The 26,911-nt window shown below is 38.5% G+C and overlaps 1 protein-coding gene and 1 pseudogene across 1 annotated transcript; both read right to left on the bottom strand.

Annotated features, from left to right (window-relative positions):
* Positions 1 to 553: 553 nt before the first annotated feature.
* On the bottom strand, positions 554 to 15,142 carry LOC142525819 (uncharacterized; annotated as a pseudogene).
* Positions 15,143 to 22,915: 7,773 nt separating this feature from the next.
* Positions 22,916 to 26,552, bottom strand: LOC142526565 (putative protein phosphatase 2C 46). Its single transcript, XM_075631044.1, has 5 exons — positions 25,904 to 26,552; positions 24,969 to 25,411; positions 23,998 to 24,365; positions 23,526 to 23,762; positions 22,916 to 23,361 (listed from the first exon to the last, which is right to left on the bottom strand). The coding sequence occupies exons 2-5, from the start codon at positions 25,285 to 25,287 to the stop codon at positions 23,119 to 23,121; spliced, it is 1,167 nt and encodes a 388-aa protein (XP_075487159.1). The 5' UTR covers positions 25,288 to 25,411; positions 25,904 to 26,552; the 3' UTR covers positions 22,916 to 23,118.
* Between the last annotated feature and the right edge of the window lie 359 nt (positions 26,553 to 26,911).

Raw genomic sequence — 26,911 nt, forward strand, 5'->3', positions numbered from 1 at the left:
GCTCCAACACTTCAAATTATTTTGGAATATGGTTTTGTCTTTTTCATTTCTTGAATTGGATCTACCTCTGCCATGTTATGTGTCACGTTCTTTTTCAAGGTCAATCGTATTACACCTAACACTTCTCAGTCAAAGAGCTCTCATTCATCAGTCTCCATTTTTCTGGGCTTTTTCCTCATACAATCCGAAGCATCTTCTCGCTATACTGATAATCTTTAAGTCGAAATTGTCATAATGGAAAATCTTTACTGTCGAACTTGCTGATTCCAAATCCCGATCCTTCATCTCCAGTCAACGCTTCTCGTAGTCTTATAAAAAATGTCAAAAAAATTTCTGACAAAGAAGATCAGACATAGCTGCAATGACAGAGCATATTCAGAATTCTAAGAAATTTTACAACAAAACTCTGATACAAGTTGTGGAATGTAGCGAAACGATTGAGATCATGACGATAATACAATACCCAAAATACGGAATTAAAATAATCAACAAGAACACAAATAGTTACGTAGTTCACCCAATATAAGCTATGTTCACGGAGATACTTCAAATCTTTATTGGAAGAAATATTAAAAGCAGCACCTATTTCCTGAGTATTTCAAAAAATATTTATCTCTTACGCTCCCACACCAGATTGGGCAAGGAACAAGTTGAAGACAAAAAGAACTTCAATCACAAGTCATCTGCTACCATTTTCATGGACTCGAGCAACTTCTATACGTGATGGTTTCTCAACAGTCTCACCAGCCGCGATGGAGCTTTGTTCACTATACATATTAAAAGCGGCCCTCGAGAACTCCGTTAGAGACTCGAAAACCCAAAAAAAACCGGTCTGAAAGCCAATCAGAGTGATCCTCTCGGTTTCTTTCATACAGTCATGGTGCTTTTCCTTTTCCAGGTCGGCCCTTCTTTTCAAATTATCTAATACATGTTTCCTATCTAAAAACATTCCGCATGATTCTCGGTTTCGGTATCGATGTTCTTATCCATGAGCCTGAATTCAAAGGCCCTATTCTCAGCTTTCTCGAATGCCAAAGTCTTTCTATCTAGTTCTTTGGATAAGCTATCGACTTACCTCTTCTGTTGCTGTTCCTCGCCTTGTTGAACCACAAGGCCCGGACTAACATATTTTTACAGTGAGCGAGACAGACTTATCTGGTAACTTGTTAATTAAATTTATACAATCGTGACAAACTGAGTAGTGGAGGGCCATTAGTTCGACATGGCAGTATAGATATCCGGCCCCTAGTGTAAAATTCAATTTCAGGGGCAACAAACTTGGATAACCATTTGTAAATGGCTTCGACGTACCGTTTCTGTGCTGCAATATATTCTATAAAGCACGCACGCAAGTTGACCAGCTCGATTTCTAGTTTAAGGGTAGCTCGTCGATGTGACTCGTTGATGAATTTTCTGTATGAAAGACAGTTGAATGTTTTGACTTCGAATATAATCTTGTTCTGGATTTCGTGACACTCCAACATAATTTTCCAGGTTTTCAACATACTGCATGAAATAAAATAAGAGAAATAAAGTAGAAGAAATCAAAATAAAGATCGATTTTTTTATCATCTTATTTATAATACCCTCGAAGAAGCTCTCTTATTTGGGGCTCCAGTTCTTCATCTCTCAGCTTATCGATTTGGTTTGAAATTGTCTCAGCACTTCGAATTGCCACAAGGATCCTGTTGTATAAATCTTTCACAGTTGCTCGGGTTTTATCCACAGCAATTCCTTCATCTCCTCTAACATCTTGGTTCCTAAGTTGATTGAATTTTCTTTCGTAAATTCTTCGAATGCTATCTCCATCCTAGAGGCAAAAACACACACAAGCACGAAAACCAAGTCAGAATAAAGAAAAATGATATTGACATTTTGACGCCCAATACTCAATGTGCAGCTCAAATGCTTTGACCTATACACCACCCTAAGAATCATGCACAAAAACAATCGCAGCTGTCCCATGATCCTCTCCCAATAGTAACTTAAGTTTAACACTCAAGGGAACTGACTACTGAGCATATGACATTGGCTCTAGTACCAACTATTGATACATACAATTAAGTTTCCAAGCAATAGCTGATGGTGAGATATCATCATGAAGTGCAACAATTGCCCACACATAACATTTCGATCATTATCATAGAGCGCCATGACAATTGCTGTTATCCTACTTGAGTATCGGAGAAAATTTACAAGTACCATAGAAAAGTGAATTCGACAAGTTAATATTACCTTAACTTCTTGATAGAGTTTCTTTTCCCACGCATAGAGCCGTCCCAGAGTCAGCGAATGGTTTCCAGAAGTCATTCCTCCATAATCATCAAAAAGTTCATTACTGAATTACGTCCATGTTGATGAGCTTTTGGATGAAAACGCTACCAAGCTCTTGGAAGATGATGAACGAGAAGAAGCAGTGCACCATGTGATAGCTTGAATTAATTTAGTCGAATTCTCTGCTCATACAGTTACTTCATTAAATTCCTTTTAGTGATCAGGTATCAAGAGAAACAAAGAGAATGACTAAAAGGTACGACGGAACGAAATTATTTTGTGAACTCATTTAGAACTGTTAAATCAATACATGATAAATCAAGAATTGAAACCTCTTGAAACTATAAAATCAAGTGATATGTTGTGCTGTGCAGAATTGAACTGCAACTAATACATAGTCCAAGGAATACAATATACTTAATCACGCCAATAACAGAGAAATAAGAACTAAATAGACCATTGAACTTTAAGATGTAATCCCCTCTACAGTTGAGGGTGTGTTGAACATTTTCAAGTAATTAATTAATTTTTATCTAATTCTCTAAATACAGCAAATATTATACTTTTTACCAAGGAAACCATGGCATAAGCACAAAGGATATCAGAAAATTAGATAAAAATCTTACCTTTAATTTCCTCAAGATTAGGCTACAAATGGATCTTGTTACACTCCAGGATTCTTGAAACATCCTTACCAGACTCATAGGCTTTAATAAAGTGATCTTCAATATCTTTTAATGCCTCCAACAACTCTCTTCCTCCCACTGGTGCATCAATAACAGTGAACCCTTTTGGCTGATGCTGATGCTACCCCTGGCTCACGTTAGCACCATCCACTGCTTTAAAAAAGTCAACACTAGACACCTTCTCTGTCTCAAGTCTTTCTTTTCTCGCCATAGCCATTTCCTCTTCCTCTATCCGTTCCCCTTCTTCGTCTTCAAGCTCTGGAATCCCTTCTTGTTCCCTCACCACTCTCAGATCTTCCTCAGATATTTTGTTATAAACATTTATCACATCATGCCTGGTTATGCGATTAAAGGGGTTGAAAAATTCCCACCCAAAATCTCTGTTCGGTGAAGCTATTCCCTGAGGCAAATCCACGTAAAAATACCCACATACGGGCTGTTCTTTATGATTCTTCTCATTGTAGTCTTCCTCGGAATAAACCTAGCTTGTGGAGGACCTGCTGCATGACTCGCAAACGATGGCCTCTTTGGTGGGCTCAGACGGTGTTTGCTGGAGACACCCTTAGAAACAAAGGGTTTGACACCACATTTTCTTTGGGTCGAGTGGGCGGCGGAGAGGGCTGTGGAAAGGTAAAAAAAGGTGATGGGGGTGAAGAATAGCGAGAAACAAAGAAATTTATGGCGGCGGAGACTCCATACAAGGATTTACAGTATCTGTAGTGAGCATCGCAAGTGCATATCTCCTCTCACAGCAACCTTGAGTTATTCTTTCTTTCCCTCCACACGGAGACTACTTCTTCCTCTTCTTCTTCAAACCCAGAGGTGTTGCTTGTTTTCTTGATTGCTCGCAAGCGCAAGATGTCAAGTTACAGTAAAATGAATTTTTTAGTACGAGTGTCGATCCTACGATAAGTGCGTATATCAATGTATATCAGTGCTTATAATTAAAGTAGTCTCAACTTTATTTAGAAAAATCAAAAAAAGGTTGATTTGTTTAACAACTATTTAATTGCAAATGAATAATTAAACTAACACTGAATTGAGAAATATCACCGAGAGAAAGCATCTAGATGAATGATTCACTAAGTTTCCACGATAATCATTTCCGATTGAATTTATATTCATGAATTTCAATTATTTAATAACCAAGAACACTTAATTATTTTATTATCATTTTCCCAAGTGACGAATAAACTGTATCATTCAAACCTCGATTCAAACATTCCTAATAAGAATCTAGATTTATATGATAAATGCAAACAATGTTCTTGCCTAATCTCGCTAAAGTTATACGCCTTCCGAACGATATAAAGATTCAACGATACGTCTCTAATTATCTATAATCCTAGCCCCTCTCCCAAGTTGTAGAATTAATCAAATAACACACAATTTATGGCCAGTAAATTGCAGTCAAAACAATACAAAGAAACACAATTAAACGAGAAGGAATTCAATCACATAAAGAACCGAGTCAAATTATCGTACCAACAAAGCTACGTCATTCTCTAGACTATAAAATTAGTTCATGACTAAATCTAAATAAAAACAACGCATGTTCAAAGATTTAGACATCGAAAAACACAAAAATATAAAAATGAAAGAATAGATGACAAATCCGAAGTGTCGTCTCCGTCCCCAGATCCGTCGTTCTTCGTCTTTATGATCGTTCTTCGCACTCTGGATCTTCGTCTCGTGTTCGCTCCTGTTCTCCCGTGTGTTTTCTCTCCAAAATATGGCTCCCTGTATTCTGAACCCTCGTTTTCTTCTTATTTTCTTCGTCTGGGCCATGAATCGTAGCCCAATTAATCTTTCCTCACCGCCACTAGCGCCGCGGCGCTGAATGTGTAGCGCCTAGGCGCCCGTCAATTGTGAATGTTAACGCCGTGTCGCTTGTTCCTTAGCACCTAAGTGCTTGTCTCTCAGCCTTGAGGCACAGCGGCGCTGTGTGGGCAGCGCCTAGGCGCTTATTCTTCGGCAATGAGGCACCGCGGCGCTTCTTGGGCAGCGCCTAGGCGCTCTTATTTCGTACAAATGAGCGATGTGGCGCTGCGGCTCTCGTCTATTGCAGTTTCACGCTCAAAAACATCTCTGATTGCTCTAAACCATCAACTAGTTGTTTATCCCCTGCACAACACAAAAACAACAAAAACAGGCGTAATTCTGTTCGAAACCAACATAGATCAAATGGATTAACATATAATTTAAGTGCAATTTTTGCACTTATCAAACCCCCCAAACTTGAACTTTTTCTAGTCCCGAGCAAAATAAAGGAAAAAATAGAAATGCAGACTGAATCAAGAATTAAACGCGGACAACTATAGTCATGGATATGCAAAAAGTGACAGTGGCCTAAGATTTATTTATTTTCATGTGATTCATAATTACTCGAGAGTCACGTGCATGTGTGATATGTCAATGTTCATTTACCCAATCAAATGCTCAAATAAATTTAAAACACCCACTAGCTTTATAAACTCAAGGGATCTTCAGTTCAGTTTAAATCACACTTCATAAATATACAAATTCACTTACACAGATCCCAAAGGACTTCATTGGTAATTGTTTGGTTCAAAAGGTATTCAACATAAGTATATCAAACGATGATGTTACACAATGAGATGCTTACATGCAAATGATTAAAGTTCATACTTGCTAACCATGTTTCACAGGTAATCCATAGTCTTGACATTAACAACTTTTATCCACTAGTATATTAGATAAATGTGACAAGGTTAATAGGTCTTGTATGCTTGTAACATTAGGTTATGGCTCATGGCTACAATAAAAGGTATGGAAATCAAAATTTGAGAGAAATAATCGAATTTTCATCATCTTCACTCTTGTTTCATTCACCATCACTTCATTGTTTTCTTCCCAATCATATCCTCGATTTCCCATAATTTTCTTTTTCTCCACTTTTTGATTCATTCATTTGGTTATTTTTCTTTTCTTGTCATTTTTTCAACTCTTTTTTTTTCGCACTTACTTTTTTCTTTTTCTTTTCATGGAGTACTTGAATCGTTACAACACCAATGATCTTATTTCTCTCAAGATTAGGTAGGACAATAAGTGTATAAGCTTCATTAGATAGTTGTTGTGGGATGTAAAATAGATACAAGTGGGGGCTGATTGTATGTCATTGACACACACCACTTGATTTTTAAATAGACTCAAAATGAGACACTAGGGATATTTCATGTTCATTCGGTAGGCTCAAAGGCTAAAACGGTTACAAAAGATTGCCTAAATCATTCTTATGTCACATATTATCCGTATTTCGCCTCGAAAAAGTGGTCAAGCAAGTTCTATATTACCGTCAATCCAGTGGTCAACTCATACAAACCAATCACATGCAATTTTCAATAAAATGTTCTTCGTCTTTGTGATCGTTCTTCGCACTCTGGATCTTCGTCTCGTGTTCGCTCCTGTTCTCTCGTGTGTTTTCTCTCCAAAATATGGCTCCATGTATTCTGAACCCTCATTTCCTTCTTATTTTCTTCGTCTGGGGCATGAATCGAAGCCCAATTAATCTTTCCTCGCCGCCACTAGCGCCGTGGCGCTGAATGTGTAGCGCCTAGGGGCCCTTCAATTGTGAATGTTAGCGCGGCGGCTCTTGTTCCTTAGCGCCTAAGCGCTTGTCTCTCGGCCTTGAGGCGCCGCGGCGCTGTGTGGGCAGCGCCTAGGCGCTTATTCTTCGGCAATGAGGCGCCGCGATGCTTCTTGGGCAGCGCCTAGGCGCTCTTATTTCGTACAAATGAGCGATGTGGCGCTGCGGCTCTCGTCTATCGCAGTTTCACGCTCAAACACATCTCTGATTGCTCTAAACTATCAACTAGTTGTTTATCCCCTGCACAACACAAAAACAACAAAAACAGGCGTAATTCTGTTCGAAACCAACATAGATCAAATGGATTAACATATAATTTAAGTGCAATTTTTGCACTTATCAAACCCCCCAAATTTGAACTTTTGCTAGTTCCGAGCAAAATAAAGGAAAAAATAGAAATGCAGACTAAAGCAAGAATTAAACGCGGACAACTATAGTCATGGATATGCAAAAAGTGACAGTGGCCTAAGATTTATTTATTTTCATGTGATTCATAATTACTCGAGAGTCACGTGCGTGTGTGATATGTCAATGTTCATTTACCCAATCAAATGCTCAAATAAATTTACAACACCCACTAGCTTTATAAAGTCAAGGGATCTTCAGTTCAGTTTAAATCACACTTCATAAATATACAAATTCACTTACACAGATCCCAAAGGACTTCATTGGTAATTGTTTGGTTCAAAAGGTATTCAACATAAGTATATCAAACGATGATGTTACACAATTATATGCTTACATGCAAATGATTAAAGTTCATACTTGCTTACCATGTTTCACAGATAATCCATAGTCTTGACATGAACAACTTTTCTCCACTAGTATATTAGATAAATGTGACAAGGTTAATAGGTCTTGTATGCTTGTAACATTAGGCTATGGCTCATGGCTACAATAAAAGGTATGGAAATCAAAATTTGAGAGAAATAATCGAATTTTCATCATATTCACTCTTGTTTCATTCACCATCACTTCATTGTTTTCTTCCCAATCATATCCTCGATTTCCCATAATTTTCTTTTTCTCCACTTTTTGATTCATTCATTTGATTATTTTTCTTTTCTTGTCACTTTTTCAACTCCTTTTTTTTCGCACTACTTTTTTCTTTTTCTTTTCAAGGAGTACTTGAATCGTTACAACACCAATGATCTTATTTCTCTCAAGATTAGGTAGGACAATAAGTGTATAAGCTTCATTAGGTAGTTGTTGTGGGATGTAGAATAGATACAAGTGGGGGCTGATTGTATGTCATTGACTCACACAACTTGATTTTTAAATAGGCTCAAAATGGGACACTAGAGATATTTCATGTTCATTCGGTAGGCTTAAAGGCTTAAACGGTTACAAAAGATTGCCTAAATCATTCTTATGTCACATATTATCCGTATTTTGCCTCGAAAAAGTGGTCAAGCAAGTTCTATATTACCTTCAATCCAGTGGTCAACTCATACAAACCAATCACATGCAATTTTCAATAAAATGTTCTTCGTCTTTGTGATCGTTCTTCGCACTCTGGATCTTCGTCTCGTGTTCGCTCCTGTTCTCCCGTGTGTTTTCTCTCCAAAATATGGCTCCATGTATTCTGAACCCTCATTTCCCTCTTATTTTCTTCGTCTGGGCCATGAATCGTAGCCCAATTAATCTTTCCTCACCGCCACTGGCGCCGCGGCGCTGAATGTGTAGCGCCTAGGCGCCCGTCAATTGTGAATGTTAACGCCGCGTCGCTTGTTCCTTAGCACCTAAGTGCTTGTCTCTCAGCCTTGAGGCACCGCGGCGCTGTGTGGGCAGCGCCTAGGCGCTTATTCTTCGGCAATGAGGCACCGCGGCGCTTCTTGGGCAGCGCCTAGGCGCTCTTATTTCGTACAAATGAGCGATGTGGCGCTGCGGCTCTCGTCTATTGCAGTTTCACGCTCAAAAACATCTCTGATTGCTCTAAACCATCAACTAGTTGTTTATCCCCTGCACAACACAAAAACAACAAAAACAGGCGTAATTCTGTTCGAAACCAACATAGATCAAATGGATTAACATATAATTTAAGTGCAATTTTTGCACTTGTCTAACCCCCCAAACTTGAAATTTTGCTAGTCCCGAGCAAAATAAAGGAAAAAATAGAAATGCAGACTGAAGCAAGAATTAAACGCGGACAACTATAGTCATGGATATGCAAAAAGTGACAGTGGCCTAAGATTTATTTATTTTCATGTGATTCATAATTACTCGAGAGTCACGTGCATGTGTGATATGTCAATGTTCATTTACCCAATCAAATGCTCAAATAAATTTACAACACCCACTAGCTTTATAAACTCAAGGGATCTTCAGTTCAGTTTAAATCACACTTCATAAATATACAAATTCACTTACACAGATCCCAAAGGACTTCACTGGTAATTGTTTGGTTCAAAAGGTATTCAACATAAGTATATCAAACGATGATGTTACACAATGAGATGCTTACATGCAAATGATTAAAGTTCATACTTGCTAACCATGTTTCACAGGTAATCCATAGTCTTGACATTAACAACTTTTATCCACTAGTATATTAGATAAATGTGACAAGGTTAATAGGTCTTGTATGCTTGTAACATTAGGTTATGGCTCATGGCTACAATAAAAGGTATGTAAATCAAAATTTGAGAGAAATAATCGAATTTTCATCATATTCACTCTTGTTTCATTCACCATCACTTCATTGTTTTCTTCCCAATCATATCCTCGATTTCCCATAATTTTCTTTTTCTCCACTTTTTGATTCATTCATTTGGTTATTTTTCTTTTCTTGTCACTTTTTCAACTCCTTTTTTTTCGCACTTACTTTTTTCTTTTTCTTTTCAAGGAGTACTTGAATCTTTACAACACCAATGATCTTATTTCTCTCAAGATTAGGTAGGACAATAAGTGTATAAGCTTCATTAGATAGTTGTTGTGGGATGTAAAATAGATACAAGTGGGGGCTGATTGTATGTCATTGACACACACCACTTGATTTTTAAATAGACTCAAAATGAGACACTAGGGATATTTCATGTTCCTTCGGTAGGCTCAAAGGCTAAAATGGTTACAAAAGATTGCCTAAATCATTCATATGTCACATATTATCCGTATTTCGCCTCGAAAAAATGCTCAAGCAAGTTCTAGATTACCGTCAATCTAGTGGTCAACTCATACAAACCAATCACATGCAATTTTCAATCAAATGATATATGAGAGGTGCACAAAGAAAAACAAGTATCTCAATCTACTCAAGGCTCAATTGGCTAACAAACGATAATAGTAATGAAAACAGGCCCAAAGAAATTGAGAAAGATTGCCTAGGTCACTTCTGTGTTTGCAAAAGTGTCAATTAATGTCATGTGAAAAATACTAAAATTCAAATCCCTATCATCCATTTAGCATTACAAGCATGTAAATTATCTCTAAGCATTGCTAGTATCAACAAACATGACCGTGCAACGATATTTGTGACTCCCAAGTTATCATGAATACATATATGCATTAAAACCACGATTTCATTTTCATCATTGGCCACAAAATGACGTATCTATGACTCTTCCTAACAATTCTAGTATGCAATAAATAAATAACGATTTTTTTTAAACGAGAAGGAATTAAACTCTATTGTGCAGGGAATAACTAATCATGCAATTCATATAATAAAAAGTAATACAGAGTGAACGATAAAACAGAGTGAACGACCCCCCAATCTTAAGTACGTGCATTGTCCCCAATGTACAGTAATAAAGCAAGAAAAAAATGGGAACATGTACCTCATACAACACGCTTCAGGAATCGTTTTCCTCGCCTGACAGCTCAGGCTCCTCGTCATCATAATACTCCTCATCATCCTCAATAGGTCAATGGGAAAATGCTGGCGGCTGGGGAAATACGGCTGCAGAGAATTTCTGTGCGGGCATCTGATTAAAATTGTACACGTAGTCCATGTGCTCTCGTGTCATCCGCCACTGTCGCCTCGTAACACGCTCGATGTCATCGAGACGCTCGTGTGTGTCTGTCCCCTCCCTGCACGTGCCTGTGGGACGGGAGGTGGCTGCGCTCCACTCCTTGAAGCCTCTCCTGGAGCACTAGTAATCTGCCTTTGTCTCCGATCCCTCGGGAGTCTAGCAACCAGTAAGATGTCGCCTTTGGTATGCAATACGGGCTCGCTATCATCCCATACAACCCCTGCTAACCGACATAGATCTGTAATGGTAGAAGAGTGTGGCATGCTAACAGTGGAAGTGCCCCGAGAAGCCTGCAATATCGAAGTCATAATCACTCGGCCCGCATCTACTGTCCTGCCGGTGATGATACAATAAACCAAGGCTGCCTTCACTTTTGTCACGTCAGATACATGCCCAGATGGCATCAATCGCGAGGCTACGAAGTGGTACCAGTTGTATGCCTCCCTCTGCATGGACATCGCAGGGAATGTGACCGGGGCTCGTTGATTATTTAGTTTCCAAACCGTGCCCGGCTCACATAGTGTGGTAATGATCGTCTCAGAGGGTAAGCCTCTCGCATGAACAGTGTGTACCCATCTGTTTTGTAGTCTGGCATCGAATACAGCGAATTAATTGTTGTGCTATCGAAGGCAACCATCCGTCCCCGAACCTTCACGTGATAATTTTTGTGTTTGACCTTTAGTAAGCATAAAATTCCTGCACAATGGAGATCACAACGTCTGCCGACTGTTTCACAAACTCATCCCAATGTATATGCCTAGCAACAATCAATGTCGTGCAATCCGGGATGCTCTGATCCATCCCTCTTTCCCGCTTCATGCTTTTATCTTGTAATTTAGAGTAGTTTTCAGCAGCAACGGCATTCCAGAATCGTCGCCTATTAAAAGTAGTTGTAGACGACTCGCCCTCCCCAGATTGAACCTGCTTGGTCTTCTTCCTCGGAGGCATGTGGCAATTCAATACAACCCGTGGCTCAACAACAATTTCCAACAACAACGTCTCTCCCAACAATATTTTAACAATGCAACACGCACAATATCAACACAAAAAATCAATTAACGATTCCTTCTAACATGCACTTCTCCGAATCCAACAATTCCCAACAACAAACTCACTAAGACAATTAATCGAACACTTTGGGTATGTAATTCAAAACTCAAATCCTTCGGATTTCAAGCATTAAAATCAAGAATCACTACACCAAAGATTGTTAACTTATGATCGGTTGACCAAGATATGCTTCAATTCGTCCGGGTGTCAGTTCGTTGAAGAATTCTCTTGGAGATTGTTGAGCCAAAGAGGTGTGAGGAGTGAGGAAATTTTGGTGGATTTGGGTTGAGATTGATTTGTGTGGTGTATTGTGGTGTTTAGAAGGAGATTTTTGTGGAAGATTTATGGTGGGCGAAAATTTGGTGGTGGAGGAGAGTAGAGGTCGCGGCGCTTGTTTCTTTGTTTTCTGAAACTAACCATCGGATCCCTCTTTTTTTATATATATCACGAACTAGCGCCGCGGCGTTGAGTAAGTAGTGCCGCGGCGCTTAACTCTCGGCCTTTCAGCGCTATCTAGCGCCGCGGCGCTTAGTCTTCGCATTTTAGCGCTACGGTGCTTCCTGGGCAGCGCCTAGGCGCTTTCTTCTCGGCCTCCTAGCACTGCGGCGCCTATAGTATAGCGCTTAGGCGCCATTTTTGCACTGATTTCATCCAATTGAGTCCTTTCCATGCCTCGTTTCAACTTGTATCTTCATAATAACACATAAATCAGTGTCTAATCTTCACATGCCAAATTAAATAAAATAAGAGAACGTAAAAGCAATTATATTACTGAAAATAAAATAGCGAAAGCAGAAAAAGAAACTAGTTGGGTTGCTTCCCAACAAGCGCTTGGTTTAATGTCGTCAACCCAACTGTCGCCAGTTTCCTCAGTTTGGTTCGCTCAACCCAATGATGTCGATATTACTTACTTCGGTCCCATAGTGAGGCTTAATCTGCTGTCCATTCACCTTGAAAATTCTTCCATCATTGCACCTTAGCTCGATGGCCCCTGAGGATACACTGTTTCCACAACAAATGGCCCTGACCAACGCGACTTCAGCTTACCAGGAAACAACTTCAGACGAGAATTGAATAATAGTACTTGTTCTCCCGGTTTGAGCTCCCTTCGTACAATGATTTTGTCATGCCACTTCTTAGTCTGCTCTTTGTAGATCTTGGTATTCTTATATGCGTCATTTCGGAATTCCTCCATTTCATTTAGCTGCAATTTTCTGACATCGCCAGATGTTTTCATGTCAAAGTCAACTTCTTAACTGCCCAGAATGCTCGGTGCTCCAATTCCAGCGACAAGTGGCATGCTTTCCCAAATACGAGCCTATAGGGAGACATCCCAATATGTGTTTTTAATGCGGTTCGGTATGCCCATAGTGCATCATCCAACTTGAGTGTCAAATCCTTCCGGTTAATGTTGACTGTCTTCTCCAATATTTGTTTAATTTCCCGGTTGGATATTTCAGCTTGTCCATTTGATTAAGGGTGATACGCTAGTGCCACTTTATGCTTCACACTGTATTTAGCCAAAAGTGAGTTCAAAATTTTATTGCAAAAATGCGTACCTTCGTCACTTATGATGGCTCTCGGTGTTCCGAACCTGGTGAAGATGTTCTTATTCACGAATTTAGCTACAACATGAGCGTCATTAGTGTTGGTGGCGATTGATTCCACCCATTTCGAAACATAATCAACAACTAATAAAATATAAGAATTACCAAAAGAATGGGGAAAGGTTCCCATGAAATCTATGCCCCAAACGTCAAAAAGTTCCACTTCAAAAATATTGTCAGTGGTAGTTCGTGACGCCTAGAGATGTTTCCTAACCTCTGGCATCTATCACATGATTTTACTAAGGTATAACTATCTTTAAACATACTAGGCCAATAGAAACCAGATTGCAATACCTTAACTGTTGTTCGTGTTGCTCCAAAATGTCCACCATAAGGTGACGAATGACATTGCTCCAGAATTTGGTGTGCTTCGACACCATCCACGCATCTCCTAATAACTTGGTCAGCACATCTCTTATACACAAATGGATCATCCCACAAGAAGAACTTGATATCATGGAAAAATTTCTTTTTCTGATGATTGCTCAAATCTGGAGGAGGGGTACCACAAGACAAAAAATTTGCAATATCAGCAAACCAAGAAAGTACAGAGTTCACCTCAAAGAGTTGCTCATCCGAAAATGTTTCTTGTATAACACCCTCTTCTTTCTTCTCCTCTAGTTCAAGTCTCGACAAGTGGTCAGCCACTTGATTTTCACATCATTTCCTATCTTTCACTTCAAAGTCAAACTCTTGGAGCAATAAAATCCACCTTATCAATCGTGGTTTTGCATCCTTCTTGGCAAATAGATATCGAATAGCTGCATGGTCAATGAAAACAATTACCTTTGTGCCAACCAAGTAGGGTCTAAACTTGTCAAATACAAACACTACTGCAAGCATCTCTTTCTCAGTTGTAATATAATTTTGTTGGGCAGCATCCATGGTTCGACTTGCATAGTAGATTGATCTAAAAATTTTATCACGCCTTTGGCCCAACACCACACCCACTGCATAATCACTCGCATCGCACATCAACTCGAAGAGCTCCTTCCAATCTGGCACTATCATGATTGGTGTTGTCACCAATGCCTTCTTGATCTTCTCAAACGACTGCAGACAATCATCATCAAAAATAAAAGTGGATTTTTTTTCGAGCAAATTACATAAAGTTTTAAGTATCTTAGAAAAATCTTTGATGAATCTACGATAAAACCCGACGTGTCCTAAGAAACTCCTAATCCCTTTGATATTCTTTGGTGGTGGAAGCTTTTCAATTGCAACCACTTTGGCTCTGTCTATCTCTAATCTCTTAGAAGATACTTTATGTCCAAGAACAATACCCTCTTGGACCATAAAATGACACTTCTCCCAATTAAGAACTAAGTTCTTTTCTTGACATCTCTGCAAAACGAGGGAAAGGTTATGTAAACAATGATCAAATGAAGAGCCAAATACCGAGAAATCATCCATGAAGACTTCCATGATGTCTTCCACCATGTCTGCAAATATGGCCATCATACACCTCTGAAAAATAGCAGGTGCATTGCATAGCCCAAAAGGCATTCTCCTAAAAGCGAACGTGCCATAGGGACACGTGAAAGTGGTCTTCTCCTTGTCTTCTGGCGCTATAGCAATTTGGTTATAACCTGAATAACAATCTAAAAAACAATCATGACAATAACCAGCAAGTTTATCAAGCATTTGATCAATAAAATGTAATGGAAAATGATCTTTACGTGTGGCATTATTCAATTTTCTATAATCAATACATACTCGCCATCCAATCACAGTACGAGTAGATATTAGTTCATCATTGTCATTCTTTACTACAGTCATTCCACCCTTTTTAGGCACTACTTGCACAGGAGACACCCAAATACTGTCAAAAATAGCATAAATTACTCCAGCATTTAACAATTTCAATACCTCATTTTTCTCAACTTCCTTCATCGCTGGATTCAGCCTCCTCTGATGATCCACATACTGAGTATACGACTCCTCCATCAAAATCCTATGTATGCATATGGTGGGACTAATCCTCTTGATATCAGAAATCGACCATCCAAATGCAGTTTTAAATTTTCTCAATATTCTCAATAATTTATCTTTTTCATCACAAGTAAGAGAGGAAGAGATGATTACAGGATATGTCTACTTTTCACCTAAAAATGCATAGCAAAAGTGGCTTGGCAGTTCCTTCAAATCAGGGGAAGGAGGTATTACCTTTGTTTGCTCATGTACCTCCAATTCCTCAAGCGGTGCATCCGTTTTTCTCTCTCTCTTTGATCCATCAAGAGCCACCAGTTGCTCTTTCACTTCCCAATCATCTTCATCAACAGTTCCTGCAGCGCTTATCAAACAGCGCTCCAAAGGATCTCTAGTTCCTGCACAATCAAGAGACATACATGAGTCTATAATATCGATGCTTTTACAAGTACTTACCTCATTTGATCCCTTCATGGCTTGATAGATGTTAAAAATGACTGCTTCTCCACCCACTCTCAAGGTGAGTTCACCCTTATGCACATCTATCAATGCTTTTCCAATCACCGGGAAAGGTCTCCCAAAGATTAATGAGGTATCATGATCCTCCTCCATATCTAAAATCACGAAATAAGCAGGAAAAATAAATTTATCTACTTTTACCAGTAATCTTCCACAATCCCACGTGGATACGTGAGACTTCTGTCAGCAAGCTGTAAGGTGATAGTGGTTGGTTTAACCTCTCCAAGCTCCAATTCCCTGTAAATAGAACATGGCATCATATTAATATTTGCTCCCAAATCACATAAAGCTTTACTACATTTAGAACCACCAATAAAGCAAGGAATAGTAAAACTCCCCGAGTCTTTTAATTTTTGTGGTAGCTTCTTTTGCAGTACGGCGCTACATTCTTCAGTCAGTTTCACAGTCTCAAACTCCTGCAGCTTCTTCTTCTTAGACATCACATCTTTAATAAATTTTGCATAATTCGGCATTTGCTCCAAAGCATCAGCAAATGGTATGTTGATGTGTATCTTCTTAAAAATATCTAAGAATTTTGCAAACTAATCATCCAAATTCTTCTTTTTGAACCTCTGAGGGTATGGAAGGGTCGGCTTAAAAACTGGAGGTTGTTCAACTTCAACTTCGGCCTTGTACTCCTCAGTTTTATTTTCTTTTCTATCCTCAAACTTACTCTCTTCAACAGTCTTTTTCTTGTCCATTTTCTCCGTGGACTTCTGCACCTCCAATTCTTTTCCACTCCTCAAAGTGACTACCTTGTTAGAGTAGGTGCCCGTCGAGCCAAATGTTGGCCGAGTGTTCACAATGAAACTCTATGTATAAACAATCTTTATTTTAATAATATTTGAAATTATTGTTTTGGCACATCTTTATCTGTATGCACATGCTAGTTGCATAGATAAAGTCCTTGAATATACAAATAGTAGAAAGAATATGAGATGCTCATATGATGAGTATCATGAAACTCATATTTGGAATACTGTATATTCTAAACAGTTCTTAGTCGATTCAGCCGCCGCTAAGAAGGATATAGGCCGCTCGAGTTCGAGACTAGTATCTGCGATGTGAGTACCATGTTTCATTGGTAAGGGACATTGTGATGTCCGAACATGCATATATGTGCTCCTTGTAGAGTGCACTGAACAACCCTCCATAAAGGACTTTCCAAGTGGTTCTCACTTATCGAGTGGAAACGTCCTAGTTTATGGTTGTACACCATTAGTCCTTATGACCCGGGAGAACATTGAGACTCTATATGCTAGCATTACACTTTGACTTGTTTACCGACTCTCATGGGGTCATCAGGTGGCAAGGTTGGGTGTTTTGTCGAAACATATAGGAGTCGATGCATTGTAGTCGGGGATTCACCGCTTACCTTCGGGTATGGATATCCTATGTGATCTCATGTATATTAATATGAAATCTCTGATCAGAGTATGGTGGTAATTATGAAAGGGGTTTCATAGATTACACCATCGATGCAATTACGACATGACACATAGTATCGATTCATTGACAACTCTCGATATACCAATGGTTGTCGAATCGGTCGGGATATGTGAGTTGAAGGGACCGTACTGTGCGCTAACCATAATTGAATGGTTCTTGCAGGCACTATCATTTGATACCTAATAAATCATGTAAGTGATGCTGCTAGACGTTTAACATGATTGGTTGGGTACTATCAGACTTGAGTTCTGACGTTCTTATTATCAAGGAGTTGATAAGTAAGAATGGAGCAATTGGGGTATGCTCGTATAAGGACGTGTTTAGTCCGAATCACATGGAGATGTGAACCCACGGCTAGTTGTATCATTGAACCATTGAGGGTCACACAAGTGCTAACTTTTTAGATCCCGTTGAGAAGTAAAATAGTTCAATGTGTTGAACGGCTTATAAAGGAGTTTATAAGCGTAAGGAAAAATAGAAGTATGACTTCTATAAGGAGAATGTAACTTTTAATTTGAGAAAATGTTCCTAAATTAAAAGTTGGCCAAACAAATAATGTATTTGAAAATTGTGATTTTCATAAACATTATTATGGACTAAATTAAATTAATTCAAATGTTGAATTAATTAAACACTAGTGGGCCTAGTAGAGTCCAAATAATTAAATTAATTCAAGTGTTGAATTAATTAAACAACATTGGGCCTTGTAGAGCCCAATTAGAAATAATTAATTATTAAACTAGTGGTCTTGAGTAAAATCAAGTAAACTTTACATGGTCTCAAATGTGTTTGAGACATTTAAATAAAAGTCCATGAGCCTTGTAATTGTTACAAGCCCAAATAGAATGTGCATGGGGAGGTGAAGAGTTGGGAGACAACTTTTTTCATGTCCAAGGCATGACATGCTTTTGGGACAACACAACAACTTTTTCAAGGACCAAGAAAACTCTCCTCAACACACCATGGCCGAAATTTCGAGTGCCTCTTCTCCTCTATTTTTGCTTCTTCACTTGTTGATGAAAGCACACACTTCTCAAAGAAAAATGCTCTAATTTTTCTAGTGCAAAATTAGAGTGAATCTACCTTGTTAGTGGTAGACCTAATTTGAAGAAAGAAGTCCAAAAGAAAGGTGAAGCTTGAAGATTGTCTTGGCATCAAGAGCTAAGGTGTTTACACCTTAGTTGGAGCCATAACATCAATATTTGAGATTGATAGGTAAAGATTTCTAAACATCCTATGAATGTCATTTTGTGTTTTTGTATTTGCTACACACTAGTATATGAGGTGTTCGAATTTCTTGCCTTTGAAAATATGATTTTCGAAAATTTTAAACTTCCGTTGCGCATTCGGACACCTTAATCGATCCCCTTTCATACCTTGCACTGCTCTTTTGGATTAACTTCTGTGTTGCTAGGAAATTGACCCTATTCTGATCTCTCAAAGCGTTGGCCAACTATCCAATTTGAGTCTCTAAAGATTTCATCGTGGCATCCATATTTCCTATGTGAGTTTCCATATTGTCAAGACGAGACTAGGTCCTTGCCATCTTTTTTCCAGACTCAGCAACAAATGTTCCTACCAAATCCTCAAACGAAGGCTTTCCTTCCCCCTTTGATGTATTGAACCCCGGTGGAGGATTCAACACATTCTTATTGTTTGCATATGAAAAATTTTCATGATTTCTTAAACCAGGATGATAAGTGTTAGGGGGAGGGTAACCTCGATATCCTCCGAAGCCACCAAAGTTCCTATTGTTGACGTACTGTGCTTCTTCAGGAAGAGCTGGTTATTCAGCGACAGGCAATGGACTCTCAGTCTTTGATGTGCTAACCTTATTCATAGCTGCAATTTGAGTGGTCAATGCGGATACCTGAGCAGTGAGTGACGTAATAGGATCCACAGCATAAACTCCCGCTGTCCTCTTTACTCCCACCCTTTCAGACGTCCACTGGTAGCTATTTATCGTCATTTGTTCAAGCAAGTCATAAGCTTGCTCGGGAGATTTAGCAAAGATCGTGCCACCAGCTGCTACATCAATTGTTCCTCTTGTTTGCCCATTCAGACCGTTGTAAAATAATTCAATTTGCACCCAGTCTTCAAAACCATGGTTCAGGCACTTTCTCAACAGCTCTTTGTATCTTTCCCACGCCTCATAGAGTTGCTCAAAGTCAGTCTACCTGAACGTACTAATCTCAATCTTCAACTGTGCAGACTTTGCAGGAGGAAAATACTTCGCCAGGAATTTCATTACCAACTCTTGCCATGTTGTGATACTCCCCAAAGGAAGTGAGTGAATTCATCATCTTGCTCGGTCCCTGAGAGAAAATGGAAACAAACGCAATTTAATAATATCATCAGGAACATTATTAATTTTTACCGTATCCGTGATCTCCAAGAATGTCCTCAAATGAACGTGAGGATCAGAAGTGGCAGTTCCAGCAAACTGGTTTTGCTGAACCATATTGATCAGAGCAGGCTTCAACTCGAAATTATTGGCGTTAATGGTCCCTCTTGCAATACCAAAGTAATGATTGTTGATCACTGGTCGAAAGTGATCTCTGATAGGTATAGCTTCTGGCAAGTTTTGTCTGTCATTCTCTCTGTGTTCAGGCATTGCTTGTATATGTTCTCTTCATGCTTTTCTTAATCTTCTTGCAGTTCTTTCGATCTCCGGATAAAAAATAAGTGAGTCAGGGTTTTGCGATCTTAGCATGCACTGTCAAGCAGAAAAAATGAAAAACTCAATCAATATAAAATAAAATAAAATAAAAGCTCTAAATTAAAATCTAGACTAATTGGTAACAATATTGATATAAATTCAAATTTTGACACTCCCCGGCAACGGCGCCAATAACTTGACGTCGTGCGCTTGCGAGCAATCAAAAAAACACGCAACAGGAGGCTTCAGACACCATTCTTAATCCTTCTATCTACTTTTCTTACACTCGGGATTGCTTGTTCTGCTCCAAAAAACAGTTCAAAAAACTAACAATAGTAGAACAAGAAAAGTGGTTTCTTGGAGCTATATGGTCTAAAAAATGGGGGGTTTGTGCCAAGCTATAATTTTTGCCCCTTAAGTTTATAGGGATGGGGGTAAGAGATTTAGAAGAGACACTTTCGAGGAATGCTGCCTGCAAAAAAAAAAAAAAAACTAGAGCCCACTTCTTAAAAACATATAATGGAACATGCAAGAAAAAATGGAGGTTCCCACGCAAACAAAACAGAGAAACTGTGTGTAAAGCAGGAATCTTCACCGAAAACGGAGGCTTTCACAAACTCAAAAAGGGTATAAATATTATTAGAATAGTTGTTACACGTTTTTTGTATTACTAAAATACGTTTTCTTCTTTACTTCCCATTTACTTATAAATAGGACATTCGTTGTAAGCTTTTGTAATCTTCGATTCATGTTTTTCAATATACCCCTTTGAGATATTTTGGAGATCATCTTTCGTTCATGAAGTTTCATTCGCTAATATGGCATCAGAGCTTTAATCCTCGGTAATTCTACTTTTCTTCCATGGCGAGAGGTGCTCCAAACTCAAATGCTCAAGGTTCCACCACCAATCAGGGCCAGGGCCAAAGAGTCGCATTCGAAGATTTTGGCAGCCTCTTCTACTTGCAGAATGGTGATCATCCTGGTCTTGTTCTGGTATCTCATCCTCTCTCATGTAACAATTACAATACCTAGAGTCGTACGATGACTATGGCGTTGACGGAGAAAAACAAATTGAGTTTCGTCGATGGCGCCTCTGTGCGTCCTCCAATTGAGGATCTGTTTGGTGCTTGGATCCGCTGTAATAGCATGGTTATTTCCTGGATCCTTAATTCGGTTTCTCGCGAAATTGGAGATAGTTTAATGTACATTGCTACTGCGCATGAAATTTGAATTGGTTTACGTGATCGCTTTCATCAAAGCAATGCTCTACGTATATTTCAAATTAAGAAGCTCTCGAATGGTTTACAGCAAGGATTGATGGATATCAGTGGCTATTATACCCGTATGAGAACTCTTTGGGATGAATTGAAGGATTTTCAACCGATCTCTGTATGTACTTGTGGCTCGATGAAAAAGTGGATGAACTATCAAAATCAGGATTGTGTTATACAATTTCTAATGGAATTAAATGATTTTTATGCTCAAATACGAGCTCAAATCTTGATGATGGATCCACTTCCAGTCATGTCTAAGATTTTTTCGCTTGTAGTACAGGAGAAACGACATCGATCGATACATAAAGAGGCTTATGGTGATTCTGGTTCTGTTAATCCACAGTCCTCTATGCACCAATCTCTTGCTGCAGCGTTTGTTAAAGGCTATTCACATGGTAAAGACAATATAAACTGATGGTTTGTTCTTATTGTCACTATCCAGGGCACACAATTGACAAGTGTTACCAACTCCATGGGTATCCACATAGTCACCCCAAATACAAGCAAAAGCAAAGTGAAAACCGCAGCCGAGCCAACCAAATTCGAGCTTCCACTTCTGCCTCCGCTGAAATTGTTCCAGTCTGTCATTCCAGTGACAAAGGCTCAAATGGCTTGAGTTATCTTGGAAATCAAAGAAACAACATACTCTTTCCAGGTCATCTTCCGAAGCGGAGTATCGATCAATGGCAAATGCAACATGTGAGGTGGTCTGGTTACTTTCATTGCTTAATGATTTTCAAGTATGCTATAATACTCCAGTACCTTTGTTTTGCGATAACCAGGCAACCTTGCATATTGCCTCTAATCATGTGTTCCATGAGCGCACTAAATACATCGAAATAGATTGCCGTGTGGTGCGAGAAAAGTTGCAGGCTGGGATTATCAAAGTATTATATGTGGCCTCAAGTTTGCAACTTGCTGATTTGTTTACAAAATCCCTTCTCCCTACACGATTTCGAGAACTCTTGTCCAAGATGGCTATTCACAATATTCATTCTCCATCTAGAGGGGGAGTATTAGAATAGTTGTTACACGCTTTTTGTTTTACTAAAATACGTTTTCTTCTTTATTTCCCATTTACTATAAATAGGACATTCGTTGTAAGCTTTTGTAATCTTCGATTCATGTTTTTCAATATACGCCTTTGAGATATTTTGGAGATCATCTTTCGTTCATGAAGTTAATACGAAGCTGCGAGAAAAGCGTGAATGTTGTTTTCTTTTCCTCCTTTTATCTCCTTTAACTCCTACTCTGTTTGTATTTGTCTAGAGATGGAAATTGAATTACAAAAGAATGCCAGAATAGAGAGAGTTTTTCAGGTAGAGAATCGCGGAAGAGACGGCATTCAAGTACGACCATGCAGGAGTAATAAATTATGAAGTTTGTAGATTCACCATAATAATGTTAATGTACATATGATATTTCAGCTATTATGTTGATTTTAGTATAATGAAATGAAAAAAAATTATTAACATAAAATTGATGTTATTTTTGTAAAATAATAAAATTACGAAAAATAAATGTTAATATTTTATTATTTTTTCGATACTATTTAATTTACTAATTTTTATATTTATTTATTTTTATTTTTAAAAATTTAGTAAATATTCATAATTTATTCGAAATAATTCAAATTTGAGAAAATATTAAGATGTTTTAGTAGTGTATAGATATCCAATCCTCCTACGGAAATGATGATGATATTGAATAATCGGTGGAAACTGAGGATAAATATAGCAAATGAATATGAGGACGGCAGATATAAAATTATATCCAAACTCGTTGTCCTCCTATCCAGTGCATCACCTTCTACTACACCAATTAAATGTTCGTTATGGTTCAAGCGTTAACCGGTAAGGATAGCATGGAAAATAACCCTTTTGTGAAAAATAAAATATTCCACAAAATAGAGCTTTGATTAAATTCAGCTTTCAAAATAGCCTGCCCTTTCTCACATTCACCCTTATGCCAGAGGCATGTATTAGCCTTCAGTTGACAGTTACAAATTACATTAAAGAAGTCAAGGGCTGCTTCATATAAATTTCAAGAATCTATCAGTATTCAGGTGTCCGATCAAGTGCGGTTTGTGTAGATCATGGGGCCGGACTGTTTGGATGGAGTCGACTCATGCCACCACCTTTCACGGATAAGTTAGGACTCCGAACCGAGCTAGCCCTGCTCATGAGATGTGAGTCAAGAAACACCACGACAACCGTGATGTCATCATGGAAATGACGACGAACCCCACGGTCGATTTTCTTTAAGTCAGAGTACCTCATCTCCCTCTTCTTTGCTGCCTCTTGCAATGCAACTTTCACTAATCTCCTAGCAATCCCCTAAAACATTTAGAATCCATTGTTCAAAACAAATACGAGCACAGCTGATAAGAGATACAGCTTGCTAGGCTCTGTCCTAGTTATCCAACAAAATCTAAAGCATATTGCTGCAACAGAGGTTAACTTAGATATATAAGAGTTGAATGAACAGCCAAATATCTTACATTACGTGGATGATTTTGGACTAGATCAACGGCTTCTTGATTGGAAAAATGCTCCCAAAGGCCATCTGATGCAAATATAATGAACTGATCATGTGGCAGCAACTGGTGGACGGTTATTGAAGGTTCCGAGCTCAAAATTGGCCTTCTGAAAGGTTCACGGAGTCGAAATTTTTGATACAACGGTTCCCTATTGAATTCTGTATTTTTCAGATACACGTCTCCAATTGACCTTGAAATCTGTAAAACAGCAACTCTTATCAAATACAGTACAAACAACAGGTGGAAATCAAATTCAAAATATTTATGAGAGATGAAGAATGTTTAGGAGATATTTTATATTTAGCCCATCAAACAATAGATATATCGCTTAGAGAAAACAACAGAATTACATTTTCCACACACTTAGATTATTACTTGGATGATATCTTTCCATCGCTCTCCGCCAAATGATGGCACAAAAAAATATACCAACCTGTATAAGACCCTTCACGCGCCATACGTTATGCTTTAGAACCACAATTTGTGAGTCGTCAGGGTGTTGAGATTTTAGTTCCTGTCTCACAGACTCGATGCTCGCGTTATGCTCGGCTGATAGTTGAACAGCAAGTACTTCTCCTGTAGCCTTCACAAGCCTCCCCAAAACAGCCCTAGAATCGCCAAGGTTCGCAATATAAAGAATTCCACCGCAGATAATTCCGACGAGGCAGCAAGATCCAACCGCTGCAATCTGTGGTTGCACAGTCCATTGTCTACTGACAACTGAGAAAAAACCATCTTCTGTAGCTTGAAAAGCATTCCGAATTACCTCTACTGACATAGATTGATTCTCTGCAGTAAACCCTGTACGAAAAGAAATAACCGATCGAGCCAATCCTTGGAACAACAATTAGAATACAATTATCAACAACCAAGCAAGACAAGAAACGGTTTCTATTGAGCCCACTTTTACGAAAAGTTTGAGCTCATGGAAGGTGACACAGTAATAGTATTTCATACTTTAACCGAAACCCTCATGTGTCTGGAGGCCGAGGGATAACTGATCAATCTTAAGACGTACACATACACGTTGGTCGGACTTGGGAAGACACCTAATACATTTAACAAAATCTACAAAATTATACACAAAGGATTTTGATCCTATCACCCCTAGATTGGATGTTATATCGCTCATGGAAGGTAGCCCAATAACAGCAACGATTTCCAGTGTCATCTTTTGTGCTAACTTGGATTTCAGATACAAAACAAAATGCTAGATCAATAGAAAAGCGTCGAAAAACAGCACACTCTTATCCAATTGTAAACATTGTTATCAAGAGTAATAATTTATAATTAACAAAAGATTAGATTTGGCACTAAACATTACAGTCCTTTTTCCTAAGAAGAATGGAGCATTTAACTTAATTAAAGCTTATGGTAATTACGAAATGTTTCCATATGACTTACTCTTTAAATGTTGGAAAAGGTGATCATTGATGAACCTAGAGGTCTCTGGACCGCCATGCCCATCGTAAATTCCTACAAAAGTTCCATATGGTCCTGAATCATTCGTGCTCAAACAACCAGATTCAAGTTGGCTCTGATCTTCTAGTAAATTATTAGCTTGCACGACAGCCATAGAAAACTCTCCATTGCAGTGCTGCCCGAAATCCTTATACCATAAAAGCCCGTCTTGACGGCCCCCTGAATCCGAACCCGCATGCCCGTGTCGATCTGCATTTGGCCGGAAACAGGCCTTCAAAAAGTTCATTAACCCTGATAACATCCCTCATCTCCTCCAAACAACTCTCCGAGTAATCCACATCTACCAAGCACCTAAGCCAGGTTCGGTATGAATTGAACCTCAAATGTATGTGTCGTGTGTCTATTTCTTCTCACTAGAGCAGTATCTATAGCAACACAATACAAAGCCAACAACATCATAATATGGACATCAATCAATATACATACATAAAGATGCAAACTTTAAATTCAATTCAGCTGACAATTTGCTACAAAAATACAGGACTGCCATTCGAAAATCACTACCATGGTTATCTCTAACAGGAACAATTCGCACAACAGCGTCAGAACAATTAAAAATACAAAAAAATAAAGAAACTCAACGCGATTGGAAAGGGGAAATGGGTCGGCTTCGAAAACAAGAACGGCAAACAAAGTCAACGTTGTTCTTCAGCTAATTGCTTGATCAACCACCACAAATTAAAGAAGTCCCAAGTTCGATTTTTTTTATATAAAAAAAAAACAGATAATTTCTTAAAATCAGAGAAGCCCTCCAGCAGTATGAGTGATTTAACACTAAAATAAAATATTTCTCAAATAAAAAAAAAAGATTACTCAAAATTTGGGGAGGGATACAGAAACAGGCCAATAGATCATACCTTGAGAGCTGACTGGGAGGGCCAAAGATCTGCAAGTGAACGAGGTCTAGATTTTTGGATCCATCATCAAACCAAATCTTGGCCTTTTCCTTAAAAACAAAAAAGGGGGATTCGAAATCAGCACCCTATTTTTTCCTTTTCAGAAATGAAAATCAGTACCCTATTTTCTGCCCCGAACGAAGAACAAAATGATGAAGCAGCAACGGCAGAAGAGAAACCCAAAAAAGAAAACACGAGAGAAGAGCAAAAGTGTAACAAACAATAAAATAAAAGGAAAATAATAATCAAAGAGAGAGAAAGGAGAATGCTGTAGAGAGAGGAAGTGGCATAAATAAATGGGTTATATCAATAATGGCGTCTTTGATTGGGGGCAACTGAAGCTCTGGTACCTCTGAGGCTCTCAGGAGACAAACCCCATTAAAAATGTTTACAGTGGAGAGCTTCAAGCCAGCGAAGCCTGGGCTCCACCATCACTCCAAGAACGAGAAACTCTAGAGAGAGAAGCTGAATAAACAATCAAAACATAGCACAAGTGGATCTTTTTTAGCTACTCTCGGGGAAAATTTAATAAAGTTAAATCCACAAAATAAGAAGCAAAGTCAATGAATTTGGGCAAAGATGCAGCCAGCAGGCCTTTGTTTGTTTTTCTTTTTTGGAGTTGGAATGAATGATTAGCATTGTTCAAAATAAGAATATATCTTATTATTAATCTTTTATTCTTCGATAATCAAAACAGATTTCTTGTTTTTTACAAAAAATACTAGGTTTCGAAATATTAAAAGAATTTTTTCGGATAAGATAGTCATACTCCTTAAAAATAATCAAACATGTATTTTATTTCCTAAAATTATTCACCAACTCCCAAAACAAAATCAATCAATAAAATTATTCACCGAGCACTAGTGACTTTTTTAAAAAAAAAAATTAATAAAATTGTCATGTCTCGAAACTGAACGTGAATGAATATCCGATGTTGTTCAACAATCATATAATTGTAAAATAACAAGT

The sequence above is a fragment of the Primulina tabacum genome, chromosome 15 (genome assembly GCF_025594145.1).
Source record: "Primulina tabacum isolate GXHZ01 chromosome 15, ASM2559414v2, whole genome shotgun sequence".
Lineage (NCBI taxonomy): Eukaryota > Viridiplantae > Streptophyta > Magnoliopsida > Lamiales > Gesneriaceae > Primulina > Primulina tabacum.